This window comes from Epinephelus lanceolatus, chromosome 4 (assembly GCF_041903045.1).
Source record: "Epinephelus lanceolatus isolate andai-2023 chromosome 4, ASM4190304v1, whole genome shotgun sequence".
Classification (NCBI taxonomy): Eukaryota; Metazoa; Chordata; class Actinopteri; order Perciformes; family Serranidae; genus Epinephelus; species Epinephelus lanceolatus.
This window is the reverse complement of record NC_135737.1, coordinates 7,392,929-7,414,367: the sequence shown is the minus strand read 5'-3', so window position 1 is coordinate 7,414,367 and position 21,439 is coordinate 7,392,929. Positions and strand designations below refer to the sequence as shown.

At 41.6% G+C, this 21,439-nt stretch overlaps 1 protein-coding gene and 1 pseudogene across 3 annotated transcripts; both read left to right on the top strand.

The window, feature by feature from the left end:
- LOC117259856 (acidic amino acid decarboxylase GADL1-like) overlaps positions 1–7,682 on the top strand; it is a 94,457-nt pseudogene extending 86,775 nt beyond the window's left edge.
- Positions 7,683–15,143: 7,461 nt separating this feature from the next.
- LOC144462836 (uncharacterized) lies at positions 15,144–20,868 on the top strand. 3 transcript variants are annotated; one of them, XM_078167487.1, is made up of 4 exons: positions 15,144–15,717; positions 17,133–17,243; positions 17,632–17,792; positions 20,745–20,868. In XM_078167487.1, the coding sequence occupies exons 1-4, from the start codon at positions 15,666–15,668 to the stop codon at positions 20,844–20,846; spliced, it is 426 nt and encodes a 141-aa protein (XP_078023613.1). In that variant the 5' UTR covers positions 15,144–15,665; the 3' UTR covers positions 20,847–20,868. The 3 variants fall into 3 exon arrangements, with proteins under 3 accessions (XP_078023613.1, XP_078023614.1, XP_078023612.1); XM_078167488.1 differs by having other exon boundaries at positions 17,632–17,806; XM_078167486.1 differs by having other exon boundaries at positions 17,632–17,806; positions 20,715–20,868.
- The last annotated feature ends 571 nt before the right edge of the window (positions 20,869–21,439 follow it).

Sequence of the window (21,439 nt, the reverse complement as noted above, 5' to 3'; positions counted from 1 at the left end):
GATCAGCAACAAAAATGGAAGAAGAATGAATGTTCTCTGTAAGTTCAGTGGCAAATGTATTATTAGATATAGATATTTTCTTTTGCACCATGAAAGGTTTAACCTAGTGGTGGTATTGGAGGAAAGATTGGGCGGTCTTAGAAACAGTGGAGTTTGACCTTTGGGTACAATGAATCTCCACAGCATATTACATGTCAGTTCAAGATTTTTTTTTCTCTCTTGTACCTCATCAAAGACTAAAGTGTTGGTCAAAGGGTAATTTTAACAGACTGATCAACTGACATTACCATCTTTAGGCTCCTCTAGCCAGGCAAAAACACTGATAGGGAAGACTAAAGGCAATATTATGAGTATGAAGAGTGTGTTGTGGATTAATTGGCTCCCCTTGAACCAATAAATAGACAGTGGTGTTAATTAATGTCCAGTAAAAATTGCTTCCAGTAAAATCAAAGAAAATCCAGAGCACTCACAGCACTCTGAAGAAAAACAGGAGCCTTATCAGAAAATCCAATGCAAGAAGGTATATTCCATGTTCAGCGATGACATCCAAATAAACCCATTTCAGTTGGTGGTCCAGACCAAGAATTGAACCAAAAAGCCTTGGTACGGACCTTTACACCCAGTCTCTCTCTCTCTCGCTGACTTTCTTAAATTTTTAACCAATCATATGTGCAGAATTACTGTTAATTCACAACGATACAACATCACTTTTTACCTCATGTGACGCCTGGAAGCCCCCTCGGACTGGTTAAAATTGGTTGAGTAAGTTGTTTACATCTTTTACCCAAAAATGTCGACTTCAGCAGGTTTCTTTAACTCTGATCTTACCCGCCGCTCTTTCATGTTTCCCAGTTATGTAGGTCAGGGTGAGTGTATATGTGTGCAGGTGCTTGGACCAACTTTCAGATGTGTGTATTTTCCCAGGGTGTGTATGTACAGTGTTGTGTATGGGACTGCTCAGCTGCCCTAGACCCCAGTGGTACTGTTGCTGCAGCTCTCCTATCACTCTCTGCACAGAAGCTTAGCTTTACTAGGAGGGCTTCATTCTACCATTAGATTTGGATCTTACTTGGCTTGTTTTCTTTTTAATTCACATAGTGATAACATATTGATGATGCAAGTCAACACACAGTGCTTATGTTTGGATTTTGATGCTCTTGATTACCTTTCAACTCACTTTGATATGATACGTGATTATCAAACAGTCACTTTCAACTTTGATTAATGTTTAAAACTAAACCTCAACAAGTGTGTTGTCCAAGTTATAACAATGCTATGTAGATTCAGATAGAACCAAATAGAAATTCTTTAAAATGCAGTCCCATCTATTTTAAAGGAGAACTACTCAATAGTATAGTTTGGCAAGTGTTTAAATGGAATCTGAACCGACTACATGGTGACACATCCAATTGGCAAAGAGCTATGAACACCAATATCCAACAGGCACCAGTTCCAAATAGTTGCATTATGTAACAAGAGCAAGCTACCATCTGGACTATTTTCTTCTCTGAAATAGGGGCAAAATAATTTGAAAGAAAGATGTCCCCCAGTTTATCAAGATAAATGCTAAACCCTAACTCCATTCTCACTGGTACATAATAATTTGCCAGAAAAAATGGGAGAAAAAGCAGTTAGTGTTGAAACAGAAGGCAAGAGCCAGTTGTTTCACGACTAAGTTGTGTGTGCAGCTGCACTGGATGGCCAAGCAAGCTCAAGAAGATGAAGCTTTATGGTCAAATTTGAGTGCCTCATTGTCTATACATGCATTTTATTGGTGTGACTAAATGCTCCAGATGCTCCTCTCACAAACGACGTGGTGCAGTAAAAGCCAAATTAATAGCCATTATCATTCACAAACATTTGTGGCCAACAAACAAGTGGAGGAGACTGCTGCTGAGCATTTTAGAGACAAAACTCTTTTTTCACTAACTCAATTGTAGGCGAGCAGCATCAGCAATGGATCAGCAAAGGACAGGTAAGGTCATTTATTATGACTCTACAAACAGAATAAGAACAGGATTTATATCTGAACCAGGAGCTGTTTCTGGACTTTTTTGGTGCTCTAGACCAAAAATTGCCACCCTTGAAGGAAGTGATTGATCTTTCTGTTGCTTAAATGAAATTAACAATCTGGTCTGATTATGCAGTGTGTTTGTCACGTTCAAATTATGACACGGAACAAAGGAAGCCTGGCTATTTCTACCCCTTCTATATCTGTTTATTTCTTACATTAATCAGTTTCTTAACATCTGTACAGTAGTGTGTTGGACTGCTTCACATTCCATAATGTGTCATGTCTGTACTGAGATGCTGGAATCATCTGGGTTGGACTTCCACTTATGTCCCTGACCAGATTTTATGGGTCAGCATTTATTTTGATTCAACTGACTACACATTATACAGCTTACAGTGCACATCTAGTCAACTATAGGACTATAGGAACCCAAAGCCGAAAACTGGTAAGTAGCCGGCGTCCACCAGTCACACACACACACAGCAAAAAGCTCAATATTGTTCAACAGTACTGTGAGGGAGTAGGCGGAGGGCAATGTCAGACGAGCAGGGGATCCGGAGCCGGGAATACACACGAGGGAAGCCATCACACGTGCAGAGCTGACTGTAGACAGGATGGCCCTGGCCAGCAGCGATGAAGTGTTGATTCCATGGTGTACACACAAAGGTGGAATGTGCAGCCAAGTGGCGAGGCAATCCAAAGCACAGGAAACAACAGGCAGAAGAGCAGGTTAACTCACTACAGAGAGCTAAGTGACGGTCTCTCCAAACTGGGAACACACCGAAGCAGGGCTCTTGGGCGAGGACAGAAGGCTGAGTGGTTTACTGGGGGGCAGATGAAGCAGGAGAGTCAGGGGCAGGCATGGTAAGCAACAAGGAAGCAGTCCGGGAATAAACACTTGCATGTTATGACATACAACAATCTGGCAACAAGAATTTGTGAAGCCGGGGTATTTACAGTGGCAAGGAGTAATGATCCACAGGTGAGCAGATTTGGCTTGATGAAGTGGGTATGGTGGACCCGCAGGAGAGGAAAATGTGTGGACAGGTGACAGGCTGGCAGGTAGGTGTGGCGAGAGGCGAGGAGAGTGGAAAACTACTGAGTGAGCTGAGAAGATGGCATTTATGGCAGGTCAGAAATGCACACTGTGACACACTTATATGGATTGTATCCTGGTTTTAAGTCTTTCCAGGTTCTGATCATATTCAGGGTATGGTATTTCATAGAAGATAACCACAGTTGTTCATATCCATGTATTTGTTATTCTCATGCATTTATGTGAGCAAATTACTCACTGGGTCACAAAAAAGGTGGCGGCGAGTAGTTTTAATGATATGACAATGAGTTTCAGGCCCCAGCAGAGTTTCCCCCTGAAGTCTCTTGTAGTCACCTCTCAGCATCAGGTGATGAGTGCAGTGTCAGCAATGGGTTTGATGAAATTAACTTTTTTTTTTAGTAGACTGGAAGTCTGAAGGTAATTACAAAAAATGTGTTTCTACTTTTTGGTGCCCCTCAAGCTGCTGGCACCTTCGGCAACCAACTAGATCCCCTATGGCTAAAAACAGCCCTGCCTAAATCAGCTGGTGATGGTGGTGATACCAGTGAGTAATAAAGCTCTTACTTGAAAAGGTTCCCTTCTCCATGTGCTTGCTCAAAAAGTCCTCTAGTTGCAGTTGCTGTATTTGACTGCAGAAACCACAGGATGTGTCAGTGGTTGTAGTAAATTACAGTGCATCCAATGGAAAATATCAGGGAGTTATTCTAATAAATGTTGACATTTAGTACAACCAAGGCTCAGCCCACTTTCTATGTATTTATCAGAAAACAAGCTCACCTAGCCCATTTGAGCAAAAAGGCAATTTTCTTTCCATTTGCAAATTGTTATGTCCAGGTTTTGATATGCCAAAGGAGTACATATCCAGGCTTCAAGCTCCAGGAACATACATTCACACACAGCCAATACAATTAGGAAGAGATGGGTAACCATTTTAGGGCCTTTAACCGTGACTAAAGGTAGGCAAACACCTCTCTAGTTTTCCTCCCCGACTCCCTCTGCGCAAGACGAGCTGCATTTAAAGAATCAATTAAGGTGGAGATGGAGAACATTGCGACTGACCTTTCAGAGAGGGAAATTAAAAGAGCACCTCTAGCTCGTGGGAAAAATGAGCGGTGGATAAGAGGGTTCTTTCTGGCTGCTTTTGCCTTTTAAATACACTTACAGTCAGTCTTTTGTGGGAATTTGTTTTGTGGGAAATGAATGAGCAGGCCATATGGGTGACATTTACAGAGCTGGTCGTGCGAAGGCGGGTCATGGTTCAGTCGCTCTACTGTACTGGATGGAAAATTAACTGAAGCCCACAGTATTAATATGGGTCACTCCTGAAGTGTGCGTCACTGGGCATGGCTAGACTGATGTCTTTGGGGTGAGCCATCAATATAAAGTACAGTTTGGTTGACAGTTATCTTAGTAAAGTAAAGGGATGTGTATGCCCCCTGGGAGAAGAGACATGCTGTAAGTTCTCAATAACATAACATTATCTGGATAAATATTATACCTCTCTGCATGACTGCTTTTGTAATTTAATTGCTGATCTTTCTACCATCATTATTCATATGTATTATTTATCCTTTGTCATCTTCCTATAACAAGATGATCAGCCTTCAAAGTGAGGATATGCATTTGGGACAGCAGGCTGTTCCTCGTAAACTATTCGTACATGTTCCTACAAAAAAGTAATTCAACCAAATTTGTACATATCTTACATAATCATGATGCAGTAATTCATGCACAACCTACATATTTTTGGAAGGCTGCAATTACATGACCAATGTGCTGATGGAAGAAATACAAGAAATTGGTTTTAGTCATTTCACCATGTTTCTTTTCCTAAACCTATCCTCAGTAACTTTACATTAATTACGTAACTTTACGTTAAGGACGTAACGTTATTTGTGGGGCACTAATTTGTAGTGTGTACATTTTCGTAGGATATCATACAAACTGTTCCAAAAGGATATGTTGGGGACAGCACTTCCTTAGCAGTAGGGGTAAAACTCAGTCCCCTTCATACCTAACTCACACTCATTCATCATTTAAGGCTATATATAAACAATGAAGAAATTCTTTGAAACACACATGGAGTGTAATGCAAAACTACCTGTAGGTATCTAAATCTGTTAATTTTATAACATAGTATCTGCATGGAAATTGTCTAGAATACCTAATTTTCTGTTTTCCATTGTCAATTACAGTCTTCATATAAGGTTAGCTCCTTGCAAAATTTATAAAATGAACTGTATTTTAATTCCACCTTAAAAAATATCAAGAGGTAAACTGAGTTTAATTAAAACATGTAACTGTTGATAGTTCGGATGGACATAAATAATACCATATACATACATACATGTTTTTTCTTTAAAATAGGAGGTGGCACAAATAGGGAAAAATGGTCTGAAGTGCGTCTGATAAAAATGAAAATAGTTGTAAAAATAACAACTACAACCATTTGTCCTGCTCACACTGTTAACATTAAATGTACAGCCAATCATCACTGGATTTCTTTAGGTTCTGAACAAAACATGTAAATATGGTGATAATTAGGCAAGATCTGAAGTTACACTGTACACTATTTTTGTATTATAAATAATTGGATTTATGAATGTTAATTCTTGTTTGAGATTGGAAAAGTGTCAGTTGGGTGACAGGCTAAATGAATGGAACAAAGGAATGTTTGCATGTTGTTCACATTTGTTCATAGCTTTTTCTGAATAATGTGTTTGTGTTAGGTATATCACACTAACACACACCAATTCAAATGTAAGCGAATGAGCTTAGCTTTAAGTATTGTTTACTCATCCTGTGTAGCATATGTAACTGGTGAATGGAAAGATGATGAATAACAACATAAAATAATTGACATCATATGTAACACGTCTACATGAGTTGTCATTTATAGGTAAAAACAACAACAACACACACTTCCAATCCACAGAGTGGACCCAACACAAGGTAATATTAACATTAACATTTAACTAGTCCATACCCGTTGAGTGCACAGTTGCCCACGTACAGTTTCACATGGTGTGTGTTTGGGATACCCATTAAGAAGAGCAATGTATGATGATGTTTTTGATAGTACGATTGCTTTATTGAAAGTACAGTAGATTGACCACGTCAGTGAGTAGAGAAACGTGGGACAGACAGAATGACACACTGACAGTTTCCGTGATTATGTACAGAATACCATGCCATGACTTAGTCATACCAAAAATTAGGAAAAACAACAACATTGGTCCACAGGGGGAGCCACAGCGATCAGTCGCATTTTAGCCATTTTTAAGCATTTTTCTGTTGTTATAGCGCCACCCAGTTGCCAATTACAGTTAAATTTCTCCAGTCACCTTGAGGTGTCCTGTTCTACATATCTACCAAGTTTAGTAAAAATCCATATGGCGGTTAGGCCTAGATAATAACTTAGCTCTCTAGCACCCCCATTTTGTTTGATGGGGTCAATAATGGAGGGGTCCCCTCAGATTATGTGTGGTCATATGCCTACAAAGTTGCGTGGTGATGGGTGAAACCCTTGAGATGTTATACACCTTTATGTGATGAGCCACACCCTCCGCAATATTCATTGCCTTATAGAAGCTCAGTTTTAGTAAGTTTTCCAACTTTTGCCAAGAGAGAACTTTAGATATTGGTCCCTAGATTATGTTCACCGAGTGTCATGCAGATCGGTCAAACTTCCTAGGAAGAGATCGATTTTAAGTGTTTTTCAAAAAATTCAAAATGGCCAAAAATCTATATAACCGGAAGTTATGGGTTCTTGAGGCAAATTTGTTCCTCATGAGGAGAGGCATCTCTGTGCAAAGTTTCATGTCTCTACGACATACAGGGCATGTAATATGCCCATTCAAATTTGCAATTTCAATCGGTTGCTATAGCGCCCCCCTTTGGCCAACTGATGTAATATTGCTTCATTCGCATCCTCCCATGACCCTCTACCACTGTGCCAACTTTCACATGGATTGACCAAGTCAGTGAGGAGGAAAACTTGGAACAGACACAGACACACACAGACACACACAGACACACACACACACACACACACACACACACACACACACACACACACAGGACCCGTCATTTTTCTCTTTTGTATATTACTCTTGCTCTTTGAAAAGTATATCTTATGGGATTAATCCATTCATTGATGGAGTAATTGGCAGAACACTTGATTACTAAAATAATCAATAGCTGGAGCCCTACCTTAAAATATCCACATAAATGCTAACTGCTAACTCTATTACTGTGTTATAGAGCACTCTGTGCCTTGATTAAGTGTTTACATACTGCTTTTAAATACTAAATAAGGAGAGAGTACAGTAACATGTTGCAGAATAGCAATTTTGCACTACAAAAAGCTGCTAATTGCTTATTAATAATCAGCTGCCAAGCAGTTCCTGATTGTGAATCAAATACACAACAGTAAGCTCCTTGTGAACATACTATGTCAGTGAAGTCCTCAACCAGCACAGTGAGATTCCCGGTCCTACTGTTCTCTGTGTACCACCCCACCACCAGTGGTCTGTGTCAGCCCTGACACCCAGCCTGCAGCCCTCCTGCCTGGGGCCCACAGTGGCAGATGGCCAGGACAGGCTGCGCTGAGCAAGGCACTGTGGGTATGGAGAGAAGCCACAGGATGCTGAGACACACAAACACACACACACACACACACAAAACACACGCACCTGTGTTCATGCAAGGGTTCAGACGGTGACATTGATACTGTTAGATTGAAGTTGAAAGAAAGCTGACACTGTATTCAAAGTATACTTGACTTGTATTCAGAGTGTGTGTATATATATATTTATTGGGCTGTTCATATGTATACCTATGAAAAGTAATGCACCACAATTCGAACAAACAAAATACATATTACTAGTCAGTATTTCATTTATAACCCACATACTCAGGAAGTGACTAATGCGTTAACGGGTATAGAGAGGAACATTGCATAAAGTGTGAATGTCTGCATAAGGATGCAGGTTGGGGTGGATGATGGAGTTGGGTGATCCATATCTGTGGGTTAATTAATGTGAGCACCCTTTTCATTACACATAGTCATTTGAGCAACTCTTACCATAATAATATTGATTACTGTAGCTTCAGTGTAGGGCAGATATCTGCATGGTACATCATTAAACCAATGCATCTTACCCCAGCGCGCACACACAAACACAACTGGCTGCAGGGGGTTGGGAGATTATCCTCCTTGTCACAAAGTTGAGGCTAACACACACACAGGCGCAGAAAGCCACACACAGTCTGAGCTCTGACAAACACAGGGAGGCTGGGGTGTCGACGCACACTGAGTGCCACCTGTGCCCAGGCACGGAGAGATCGAAGGCCAAAGTCCTGTGTCTCTACAGGGAGGATAGACTGGCACTGGTGAGCAGGTAGGCATGAAGGGAGCCAAGCCCACCCTGTCCTACTGTATCAGCTGGCATCTCGCAGATTAACACTTGGATGGGCAGATAGGCTTGTTAACACATGCTCCCATCCACCCCCGCCTACCACACACACACACACACACACACACACACACACACACAAGCACAAAACAGCTAAATCCTCCACCACAGAGAGCAGATTTCAGGCTCATCGTCTCCATTCTGTCAGGGTGGAGACGTGAAGTGATGGCGGGTGTACCAGAGCGATCCCAGTCAGGATTAGCAACACTATCATGGGTGGGAATCGGTGGAGAATAGGAATCTGAGCTGTGCTGGGGGGTGGAGGGTGGAAGCAGTGAAGGTGGGCAGGGGTGGATGGGAGAGCAGGTTGTGGACCAGAGAAGTGAGGCAAAGATTAAAATGTGTCAGCTGACAGAAATATTGATAAAAAGGATGATGTGATATCAAGTGATCATAACAAGAGGTATTCTGTGAGTTCTAGACTCACAACACACATACAACGTACAAGCTGAATAGTGTCACTTCATCAAAGCAGGTAAAGATGTTTATTGCTTAGCACATTTGTTTAACTGGTGATGTCATGATTCTATTAATGTAATAAACTGAATGCCAACTTTCAGCCCTTTCACCAGTCTGAAAATCATACCATCGTCAATTAGGCAGAGTTGGTATATTAACTCATATAACATTCTGGAGTAAGGACACTTACTGCCAACACTTAACTACAAATTGAAACTTAAAGTAACCATCCAGAGAAAGCTGAACTCTTAATGTCCCATTTTCTTTCTCTCATATTTTATTATAGTGCTTAAAAGCCACTATGTGTAGAATTTCTGTGATTTTGCCATATTTTAAATCATCTTAATGGCATATGTTTTGTGGAAATTTACATAACCCCAGTGTTTCAGTCTGTGTTTTGATTTCATTTGTTTCTGTGTTCTCCGGTCAGATCGATGGGGAAGTTCATTGATGCTGTCTGCCACGTTATCTTCTCTGGCACTACAACAAAGTTGGAAATGTTTTAAATCTCCATATGGTGGCTTTAAAGGACCTGACCCACCAAGCCAATGGTCAATGTTGGACCATCGGTGAGTGTCTGTCACCCTAGTCAGTGCGGTATGTCCCACACTGTTGCCCCTCACTGGTCCGTTATTTTTTTTTTTTTGGCTGATTCAGCATGTTGAATCAGCATCAGCAGAGCCCATCGGTGAATGAAATCAAGCTCAGCACATGAGAAGAGAAATGGAAGTGAGGAAAGCAAACAAACAGCTTAAGTCAAGAGGGAGTGAGATCAAAACGAACTAAATATGGTGACATTATGTCAGTGTGCTAACTGGCTAACTAGCGTCAAGACTTTTTTTTTGGTTTCCCTTTTGTATGAAGATTACAGACTACCGCCGTCTGCTGGTGTGGAAGGTTACTGCCTGTCATGCACATGCAAAATGTACGCGCTGGTTGGCCATCAGCTATAGTCTCTGCAGTGTGTTCATGTGCAACTTTTTGGCTGAGACACAGGTGGCGTGAGGCAATGCCACCATCGGTTTTTGATGCCACTTGTTCTCTGAAGTTGGTTTAGTGTGACTCTGTTCTAATGTGACATTGAAACAACCAAACACTGAATTTTAGGACCATTGAAAAATGGTGCAGGTAAGAGCAGGTAAAAAAAAATTGAAGCAAAGGCAGCGAAGAGTCTCCATAAAATGGCAGATACATGTTTTAGTCAAAAACATATCTTGCATATTATTAACTGAATAAAGTGCTGGTACTGTAGTCTGTCCCCTGAGATTATTACCGGTGCTATGATGAAAAATAGCAGTGCGCACAATTCCAAAAATCTTAGACAATGTATCCGATGTATCATGTATGTATCAGTGTATCATCCAACGCTCCAAATGGACACAGGATACTGTGTAACTAAAAGCTTAACTAAAAGCAAATATATATCTGGCTGCGGATCTCTTCTCTAGAGACGACTTGCCACTCCGTTGGACTTGTTGAACTATAAAGCCAGAGTCTATTCGTAGTCATAGAGTGGTATTAGAATGATGTTTCTTTCTACTCACAAGTACAGAGACCAAGTAACACAGAGCACATGAACCAGACATCAGCCAAAAGTTTAGCAGCCATAGAATTAGCGTTAATTAGCTACCGCTGGTATAATCTGCTGCTGGTGGTTTGTCAACTGAAAAGCCTGTTAGCAGGATCTGAATGTTTTCTACAGTTGCTCCTGGCAAATGAAAAAGAGGGAGGAGAGATAACACGTTTGATAAGAGATTTGGAGCTTAGCAAATCTGGGTACTTTGCCGAATGAGAACCAGATCCAATATAAAACCAGCCAGCAATGACAACCAAAATAGGTCATTTGTTTGTGTGCAGGTCTTGCATACCATGAGTTGACATAAATCACTAATGTCAGTTCACTACCTAATATAATGCTGTTGTACAAATACAGAATTCTTGAAGTTGCACTGTATCATGATTGGGATGCCAGCGGTATAAACCCTGATAAACTGTATGTTTGTGTCTAACTGCCTCAGCCAACTGACAGAGAGCTTTTACTGACTCAACATGAAAGGTATTTCTTTATCTGTCCAACAGCATCTGAGATGAAAAGATGATAAATAGCTCCTTATATGCGTCTGCAGGGTCATAATCCTCCTACTGACCAACATGCAGCCTTCAGCACTGCCTCGCTACAGTATATCATGCTGACATCAGAGGAGTGCCTTGTCTCTCCATCTCTTTGCCCCTGTATGTTTGTGCTAACACTTTCCAGTTGTGACAAGGGATAATGATTGGTGAGCCACAGATCTGGGATCCCATCAGTTAAAACTACTCACAGTGACAGCTCTCCTACAACAGAAACACACAGCAAAGAGCTGCTATTCTCTCTCTCCCTCTCACCCACCTCTTCTTACAATCTGATATCTCCTTTTTTTCTCTTCACTTCCTCTCTCACCTTTTCTCATTCTGTCACCTGTACCCCTCCTTTTTTCTCCCATTCCCCCCTCTCCTACCTTGTTTCTGTCTCCCTGCATTTTCCCCAGCACTGGAGTTTAATTCAAGGAAGAGACAACTACAAGTTCATTATCAAGCAAACACCAGCCAACCCTCTGTGTGGCTGTGTTTATCTAACCTACCATGTCAACCCCCTCCTTCGCCACCCCCCGAAATGTTGCTGCCAGCTGATCCACCACTTTATCACTGCTATTACATCACCATCACTTCTGGTGGCTAAACACTGTTGTCCACACATGCACATAAGAATACCTGCTATGCATGCATACATGCATGGATAGACTAAAAATCACAAACATTCACAAGATGTATTCAGTTTCCAGTGAAGCATTCCTCCTTTCTCATTTGGGTTATACAGCTTTATGTCAGTCTGTCTAGATGGGATTAAAACTCCATGTTTGGCAGGCGGATGGTGCTTCGATCAATTTCACTGATCAGTGCATTGTACTGCTGAGCCACAGATTGTCAAAGGACTCACAGGAGGGGGGCAGGTAGGACCAATCCAGGAGTTCTTTGTGCTTCTATTTACTCAAAATTCCCCATCATATGGAAACAATGATAACTACCAAGAAGATCATGAAATATCTTGTGTACAGTCATCTGTTTGGAATTAGGATGGTGCTGGAGGAAAGCTCACAAAGTAACAAAATGGAAGGGGTTAATCATCAGGGGAGCTTGAATGTGCTCAGCAAATTTTAATGGCAATTTGACTACAGGTACAAGTGTACAAGTAAAAACTTGAACTCTTGTAAACCAATATGAGAGTGTATGGAAAGACAGAGTGGAAAGGTGAGAAGAGCAAATGGGGCAGAACACCAGTGGTTAAGATATGGATAAGACAAACAAACTAAATTGTGCAACAGCTGAAAATGGACAAGTATGAAAAGGAACAGGAGGTGTCAAAACAGCAAACTGTGGAAAGAGTGAGATGATAGCAGTTCAACCAACGTATGTTAGGTTAGGCAAGTAATTAACTTAGGTTAAGGAGAAGAAACATGGCTGGGCGTCTTACGGTTTTAGCAAGTAAAGTTACATAATTTAGGAAAAGAAACATGGTGATGACAAACCTTGAATTTCATTTAAATATACTATGACGAGCTGAAACAATATCTCAATAATAAAAATTAAGACGAAATCTATGTTTAATTTTTATTGACAAGATGTGATGAAAATGTTAGTGGTGGATGAGAACAGTCATGCTTACAATATTCTTCAAATGCCAGATGTGCAACAGGCTGGCAAACTCCAATCAACAGTCTGTGCTACGATATTTTCTGAGCCAGCAAAAACACTTTCACACCAGAGGAGTGTCAGCCATTGTTGCGAGTTGTGACCTATAATTCAGCAGTAAATAAGCAGCTGTGTGTCTGCCTGTGCATGGTGGAGCTGCTGGATGGATTTGTCAAATTTGTTAGTTGGAATGGTGACCGTTAGCAGTTAGCTCCACTTGTTAGCCGCTGAACGGCAGTGGAGTAAGCAGCCACCGGCCGCTGTTCTTCACAGCTGATCCCTGCAGGACTCCACTTAGGTCCGGAAGGTCTACAGAAGGTTTATGGCTTGATACTGTTTGACAGGCAGGCAGGATGCTCGGTTATCTGTGAGTGTAGCTGTGTTGTAACAGTCTGAACTCAGATCAGTTTTCTCTGACAGAGATGGAAGTTTAGTTTTAATAACCAACTCTGTGAGAAGACACAACTTCACACCTCCAGACTAACATGTTGCAAATTAGAAAGTATTCGGCATGTTATTAAGTTATGTTTATCACCTCCTGCCTGGACTATTGTAATGGAGTCCTGTTTGGGCTCCCCAACAAAGTCTTGGACAGACTGCAGTATGTGCAGAACTCAGCTGCAAGGATTCCCACCTGGACCAAGCCATGGCAGCACGTCACCCCCACCCTCAAACACCTACACTGGCTTCCAGTCAAACTCCTCCTCCTTGCCTATAAAGCTCGCCATGACCTTGCCCCACGGTACCTATCGGACCTCCTCACTGATTACACCCCCTCACGGAACCTGCTGTCGGCTGACTTGGGTCTCCTCAATGTCCCTCACACCAGTAGGCGAACATTCGGGAATAGAGCCTTCAGTGTGGCAGCCTCAACCCTCTGGAACAGGCGCCAACCCCGGACATTTTTAAATCTGCACTGTAAAGACACCTGTTCACCCTGGCTTTTGGTTGCTAGATTGTTACTTTTGTTGTTGTAAAGCGTCCTAGGGTCTCTTGAAAGGCGCTATATAAGTCTAAGTTATTATCATTATAATTATTATTAGAAAACATAATGATAACAAGTAATGACTAATATGTTTTTGAATTTCCGTTGACCAAAACTACACTAAAACTATGAAGGATAAAATTTTATTTATTTTGCAGTGTTTGGTTATTTTAGTTGGGGTTTATGTTAAATTGCATGTAGGGGAGACCGGGGTAAGATGAGCCACTTTTCATATTCAAGATCACTACATCAAGGCTATTATAGTTTTGTTGCTAACTAATATATGTGCATATATTTCAGGATGTTGTGCATCCTTACAAACAAACAGAATGAGTGTAAACATAACTGTTTTGATAATATAGCATGTCCAAAAAAAGTGGTCTCGTGGCACAACTTACCCTCTCTCCCTCCCTCCCTCCAGTTATACATGTCTCTACTGAATTAAATAAGACGCTTCTTCAAATCCATGTGTATTTTTATTTATAATACACAATTCAACAGGTACAAATCTTTTTTTAAATTATTATTACATATAACAACTTCAAAACATTTTAACATAGGCCTGAGAATGCCTTAAAGGGCGCTTAGGAAGAGAACCTTAACAGCTGTGTTTTTGGAAAGAAAACAGTGAACTAAATCCGTAGACGTGAATCCTAGTTTGGTGTCCTTGCTGACAGGAGGGCCTCCTTCATCCTCTCTGAACTCCTCCCTCCATCTTACTCTCGTTCCATCCACCCCCCTCCCTCCTTCCATCCATATCTCACCTGTCCCTTTACTCAATATCCCACCTGTCCAGGTTGCAGGGGAAAACAAACTGCTGGGACTCTGAGGTTTGGGGAGTTTTGCGATTACATCGCTTCTTGGGAAGAATCCCTCATCTTTCTCCTTGAAAGTAAAGCTTGGTTTACCATATCCAGCTTTGCCTCTTCTCAGAAACTTACGGCTCACCTTACCCCTGTTCAAATTGCTCAACTTACCCCATAGCTACCATATTGACTTTATTAGCCCCCACAGCTAAAATGGTGCACTTTCATGCTAGCTGTACTACCTAATTTTGTAGTTAATAGATACCACAATTGATGTATAAAACAAATTAAAAATTATCTATTTTGGTCTAAATACAATCCCCATGAAACTTATGATAGACTAAATTCACTTTCATGAGTGAAAAATGCTTTTTTGGACATAAATCTCTAACCACTTAACCCATGTGGGTCTTATCTTCACAGACTCCATAAAATGATGCCTTCCTCCTAAATATTTGGTCACATGCTCAATTTCAATTACGGTTTCCTAGCGACAAGGGGTGGCTCAACTTACCCTTTGGCTCAACTTACCCCAGTCTCCCCTAGTGTTTCTTTTTTCCCGAACTGACCCTGAACTGTACACGGACTCGCCCCAGGCAGTAGGGTAATCAGTGCAAGGAGCCACAGGTGGTGGCAAGCACAGGTGTAACAATTTTCTTTTGTAAGCGGCAGTAAAGCAGGGAGCGGCACAAAAGACAGAGGACCCAAGCGAGTAGCCAGCCACCAAGAGAGATCACCACCACCACCACTGCAGGAGAGCACCCACACGCGTTGTGGCTGCGGGGCCAGACAGGTGTGGAAAGAATATTTGTGCTGCTGCGTTGGTGGGGGACTGGCGGCTGTGCTTTCTGTATCCTCCAGGCAGATCCAGTGTTGGACCGTGGGACCTGCGGAAAGAGGCGGTCCTGGCTAGTTTTAAGTTTTACGCCCTGGGCGAACCATCCCTCGGCGCCAGTGCTGGTTCGGGGCCAGTGCTTAATTTGGATTTTTCGGTTTTCCTGTTTCGACCGACAAAAGAACTGGCTCTGGGCCAGAAAAACCGGTTCCAGAGTGGCACCACTTCTTTGCTGGACTAGAAGAATGAACCACATACGTCACAGGGAAGGGGGCGGGGTTATTGAGCTACTCAGCCGCTGCAATGCTGGAGGCGATTGTGGACAAAAGCATAACGCTGCCGCAAACGGACCCCGGTAAGTTTCTTTTCAAACATTTTCACCTTGCACATAGTTTATTGGTTTATTTGGATCCCCATTAGCACGGAAAACCGTAGCTATTCTTCCTGGGGTCCACAGCCATCACACATATACATTTTTGTTAGTGTACATACAACATACAACATAACATCACATGATGCCACAGAAAACAAAAGAAAAAACAGTTACAAATAAGCAAACAAACACCAGACCACAAAATACAGACAGGACAAGCTCCCAAGTTTGAGTTTCACTTCATGACAGATAGCTATGAGAATGTACATAATCTACAAAATGTCTGTACTATCCACAGAAAGGTAAGAGTGACATCCCATATTCCCTCATGAGAGACACAATAATTTACCAGTTGATTTCCCATTGATATGACATTTGCTCACTTTTGCACATGCATACAGCCAACACCAGTTCTTATCTCAAAGGCAGTAAATCCCATACCATTGCATGCATCCAGCACTCTCACACTCATACATATCAATGGCAAGTCAAACACAAACTTTCACTACCCAGCAGTTTACCATAAACTATTAAAATTATTTATAAAATATTCTTTGTTAAAAGATGCTGTTTTAATAAAAATTTAAACCTGATTTTGCTGTTCTCTTGCTTGATATGACTTGGTATAGAGTTCCATTCTTGTATTGCATGGTACATTATTGTCCGTTTTATTGCATTGGTTCTTGCTCTGGGTAGTGTAAAATTTCCTCCTGTTGCTTGCCTGGTTGTGTAATTGTGTCTCTCTGAGCTTAAGATTAAGTTGTTATATAATACAGATGGAGTTTTTGTAACAAAAATATTTCTGAAAAATACCAGAAGAGAATAGAGAAGTCTGTTTTTAACCACTAACCAACTGAGAACTTCATGCATTACAGCAACATTTGTTCTTAAATCACACTTTAGCACAACACGGGCTGCTCTATTTTGTACCATTTGCAGTTTCTTTATTTTATCTCTTTTTGCATTTGACCATACTACAGGACAATAATCGATATGCGACAATATTAATGCTTGAATTATCTGCTTTTTTGAACTATTTGTTAGGAGTTTTGTACACCTTTTAACAACAGAAATGGCTGTTCCCATCTTCGCAACTATCTTATTTTTGTTTAGTTGTTGTTTAGTTTTACCAGTTTCTTCAGATAACAGCTGTGTCACAATTAAGGGCCCACGTCCCTCGGAGAATGCAGTCCTAAATTGGGACACAGCTATTGTTTGTGATGTCTGCTTGGCTTAATGTTAAGTGATCAACAGGTTAGCCTTGCTAACATTAGCTAACGTTAGCAAGTTACTTAGCCATGGGCTCACCTACCTGCCCACTTTCAGTTGGCTAAACATTGCATAATGTGTAGGGGACAAGTCACTGTTTAAAGCGTTGTTTTTCATGTGGTCTACAGAGTTACCTGCCATCGAACAAGGCAATGCTAACTTGGAGCTAACATCGCTACTCCACTGCAGCTTGCCAACGCCATCCAGCAGCTCAGGTCAAAGCCACCAGACCAGACCAGGTAAGAGTTGTTGTGCTGTTTATCCAGTAGTTTGTCTCACCAGACACTATGTAAACATGGAGATATACCTAAAAGTATGACTTGATAATATAAATGTGTGCTGTGATAAATGAACAATCATTCATACACAATCCCCTACCACCCATGACTGCTGCCATTGAACCAGGGCAGCTACATACTCCAATCAGCAATACTATGCACAGTTGTCACTGTTACTTTTATACCCACATCCTCATTCCAATATGGTGTGAGGTCTGTATACTGTGTCGTAAGACTAGTGCTGATTGTTGAGCTGACACGTTTGTTACATTGTACTGCTGAACCTGTGTTTATCTACTTATGACTTAATGACAAACTTTTAAACTGATTCTTCTGTTCTTGTACACAGGGAAAATGAAGAGAGACAGCAACACAGAGCTGCTGGAATACCTGGAGAGGGCAGATGAGAGGTTCTTGCAGCACAGCAAGGACCTGAATGATGCCCTGCTTCAGAAGCTAGAGACTGACACCAGTGTGTTTCTTGGACATGAAGTAGTCCAGCAAACACAGGTAAAAGTAGTCAGGTAAGTAGCAACAAAACAGCAAAAACAATGGAGAGTAGCAGCCATAACATGTGCAGCATACACAACCAGAACTAAATAAAACAAACATTTTAATGGCAGGTTTTTAGGAGGCACCACCACCGTCCTTTCAATCTCCCAAAAGCCATTTCCACAACCGACCGTGCACTGCTTAATCTGTAGTTATAGGTGTGTTGTTCAGGGGTCAATCTGCCAGTGTCCGCAATGGGCTTCATGAGCCAGCTCTGCATGGGGTAGGACAAAAATGCATAGGTAAATAAGCATGTTGAGTGGAGAGTGATCAATACTAAAATCAATATCCATCATGCTATTTAACCCTTATGCCTCATTTAATAAAGTTTTGCATGTATTGAAAAATAAATGTGTATGTGCATGAGTGTCTGTACATAAATGTGTGTATGTGCAGATACAAACAGGGTCTTGCAGATCTGCATTCATAGCATGTGAATGTGCTGTACATTTAATGTATGAGGAAATGTACAGCACATTTGAAGTGTAATTGAGTTTATTACGTTCTATGGGTTAAGAAAATGAGGTTACACATAAATCACTGACTTGTATTTTCATACAGTTTGTTTACATGCATTTCAAATAGAGTTCATTTCACAGAGTTAAGCATCCTCTTTTGTCCAGCTGAAACTACAATAAACTAGCCCTCAGTTGTCTAAATAAGTACACATAACGTTACACATTTGCATTGTGAATTAGCTCTGCCAGCTAACGTTAGCTTACAACAAAGGCTAACATAATCTCACATTGAGTGTTAGTAAGAGACAAACCGTGTTAGGTTATTACCTGTCTTCTGGAACATAATTGCCATCCATACAAATCTTGTCGAGCAGCACAAATACGATGTAGCCTATCTGCCGTGTTTGGATGCCGATGAAGCCTCGTAGAGCCAGGAGTAACAGCTGCACAAGTACGTGGTCCGCCGTTGTTGTTGCTGTTGTTGTTGTTGTTGTTGTTGTTGTTCGACGTAACTGACGTATACAGTGATGCAATGATGTGGCATCCTAACCACCTCGAGCCATGGAAAAGCAAACTGGTTCTCAGCTGGTTTGCAAGTTGAACCAACTGAGAGCCAGCACCAGCTCAGCATCAGCACTGAAACTGCTTTGGTCAAAAAGGGATAAAAGAGAGAAATGTGAACGGCTCGTTTCTTCTCTGACACACCACATACGTGTGTGCCGCCATGGCTCGGTTGTCCAAGTACTACTTGGGCAGTCACGACACCAACGAAAGAGGAAATTACTGGACCTGGAGTCGGACTTCTCTGTCGCCGGTAAGCCGTTATCTTGCGCCGCAGAGCACTATGAGCCTCTGCCGTATTCCTGTCTGTGACCGCCGTTCAACCCACAACTGCCAGGATTCGCCTTGCCTTTCTGCTGCTGGTTGAAACGTGATAATAGGGGTGCCCCAGTGCCCACTCCACTAACTTGACATGGAAATGAGCGGTAGTCTAGAAAACTGGTGAGTTTTGGGTTTTTTTGGAGGGCGCCCTCACATAGATTGCGCCCTGGGCGGTCGCCCACTAGGGTTGCCACCTTGGATTTGTGAAGAAAAGGGACACTCGACCAAATGTTTGAGGCGGAGGGCTCGGCCATTATTACCAGTTAAGACTGACCAATGAACATGAAATTCGGACATAGGAGACCAGATTTGCCATCATTCCATGTCCTTCTATGTGCCTGTATTTTATATTAATTTTTATATCAATGAAAAAAACAAATCTGTGTTACTAAATTCTTACATTTTTACATGTATCTTACGTGTATCTTACACGTGTCCCCCTCAATGTATATGGTGACTACGGCCCTGTCATGTATGCATAATTAGGCTGCAGTTGTCTGGGTGTGCAAAGGTGAAGTGGCTGGTCTTGTCATACAAAGTTTGATGGAGTGTCACCTGGACAATATGAAGATATTTGCATCTTGAAAGCCGGACTACAAATGTGGATAGACAGGGAGAAACACACGCAAGCCTAAGACGTGGTAAGATACGACATTCCTCACTATATGAAGTGACTGATAACAAGATCTGTATAATGGATTGTAAAGAAATTCGTCAGGATTTTATTTGGTAGACAATTAATCTGTATTTATAGCGTGATGGGATGACAACACAATGATGTGTGTGGTATCATTGGAAAGCTCTGCTCCTGCGCTTTCATGTGATATGCGTGGCATTTCTGTGCGATGCTGCATTCGCGAGTAATCCATCCAAGAGTAATGTGTGTGCAAAGCTGTATGAAAGCTCTGTTATACATCATTTTAGTGTAACTTTATCTTTTTTTTTTTCGCTGTGAAAACATTCGGAAAACTACGATTCCGCTGTTTCACGTGATATGCGTGGTTTCTCGCTATGACGCACGGTCGTGGAGAAAAACCATAGAGAAGAACAGGTGTGAATTTGGACGCACTATGCGTTGTTCTGGATGGACTCCTTGGCCTGCTGCTGCTGCATTTTCCCCAAAAAACGGGACAAATTGTGTCCCGGGAGAGATTTTTTTTTTCCCGGGACAGCTGATGAAAAAGAGAACAATTCTGGGAAAAACAAGACGGGTGGCAACTCTATCGCCCACATAGCCCATAGCAAAAACCGTCCCTGCCCGCAGAACCGGAGGGTGGACTGTAGACAAAGGGAAAAGACTTATCATCGGCCACGGTTGAGGGGAAGCCACGTGGGCTTTTAGATGGGTGTGATCATGATGCACCCCTCTTGCAGCTAATTGTAGCCTACCCTTTCTGCCCATTTTAACAAACCATTTTAATCAGCATTTTAACCAGGATTTTAGACCCTAGGAATTTCCCTTTTTAACTTTGGAACGATTTTAGTCAGACTATTTATCCCCGCTGATTTTCTGTCTCCTATACATGTGTCCCAACCAAAGAGTGACTGGTTGCCTTGTCTCATCCTCCAGAATTTGGGATCTGTCACTTACGGCCAGGCTGGAGAGCGGGACCAGTACAAGGGACTGTTTGGACTGCCAGGAGAGACTTTGAGCTGGGTTTTAATCTTATAATAAACCTTGTGTTGAACTTTTACTCTGACTTGTTTTTTAACTCTGCTCAACCCTGATTTTAATCAAGAACCTGTGTTGTTTTTTAAAATAGAGTCCTAGACTCTCAAAACTACGTGGCTTTGTTGGCTTTTTAATTAATACATTTTATTTAATCATTATCTTAAATTATAGACTTCCCCAACCTCGCAACACAATCACCTGCTCTATTTACACATGGACTCAATCAGACATTACAAAGACTTTGTACTAGAGAGCTGGCAGGGTAAAGCCCATTTATTGTCTGGCCCAACTGATTAGGACATTTATGTTCTCACATTTAGCTCCTTTGGGTAGTGTCTAGATGAGTTCAGGGTCGCAGTGCATGTGTGAGAAGGGCTTGACATACTAATTTTCACTTCATGGTGATGTCTAATAGTGAAATGTTTTAGTTTGAGTTTGAACCACGTGGTGAAGAAGGTCTTCACTCTTAAATACATGCAAAGTGAACACCTGGTAAATGATAGGATTTTATCTCCCGTGTTAGAGTTGCACAACACAGACACGGTGATCTTCCTCATTGTAAAACAAATGGGATGAGAAGTTGATGTAAACCC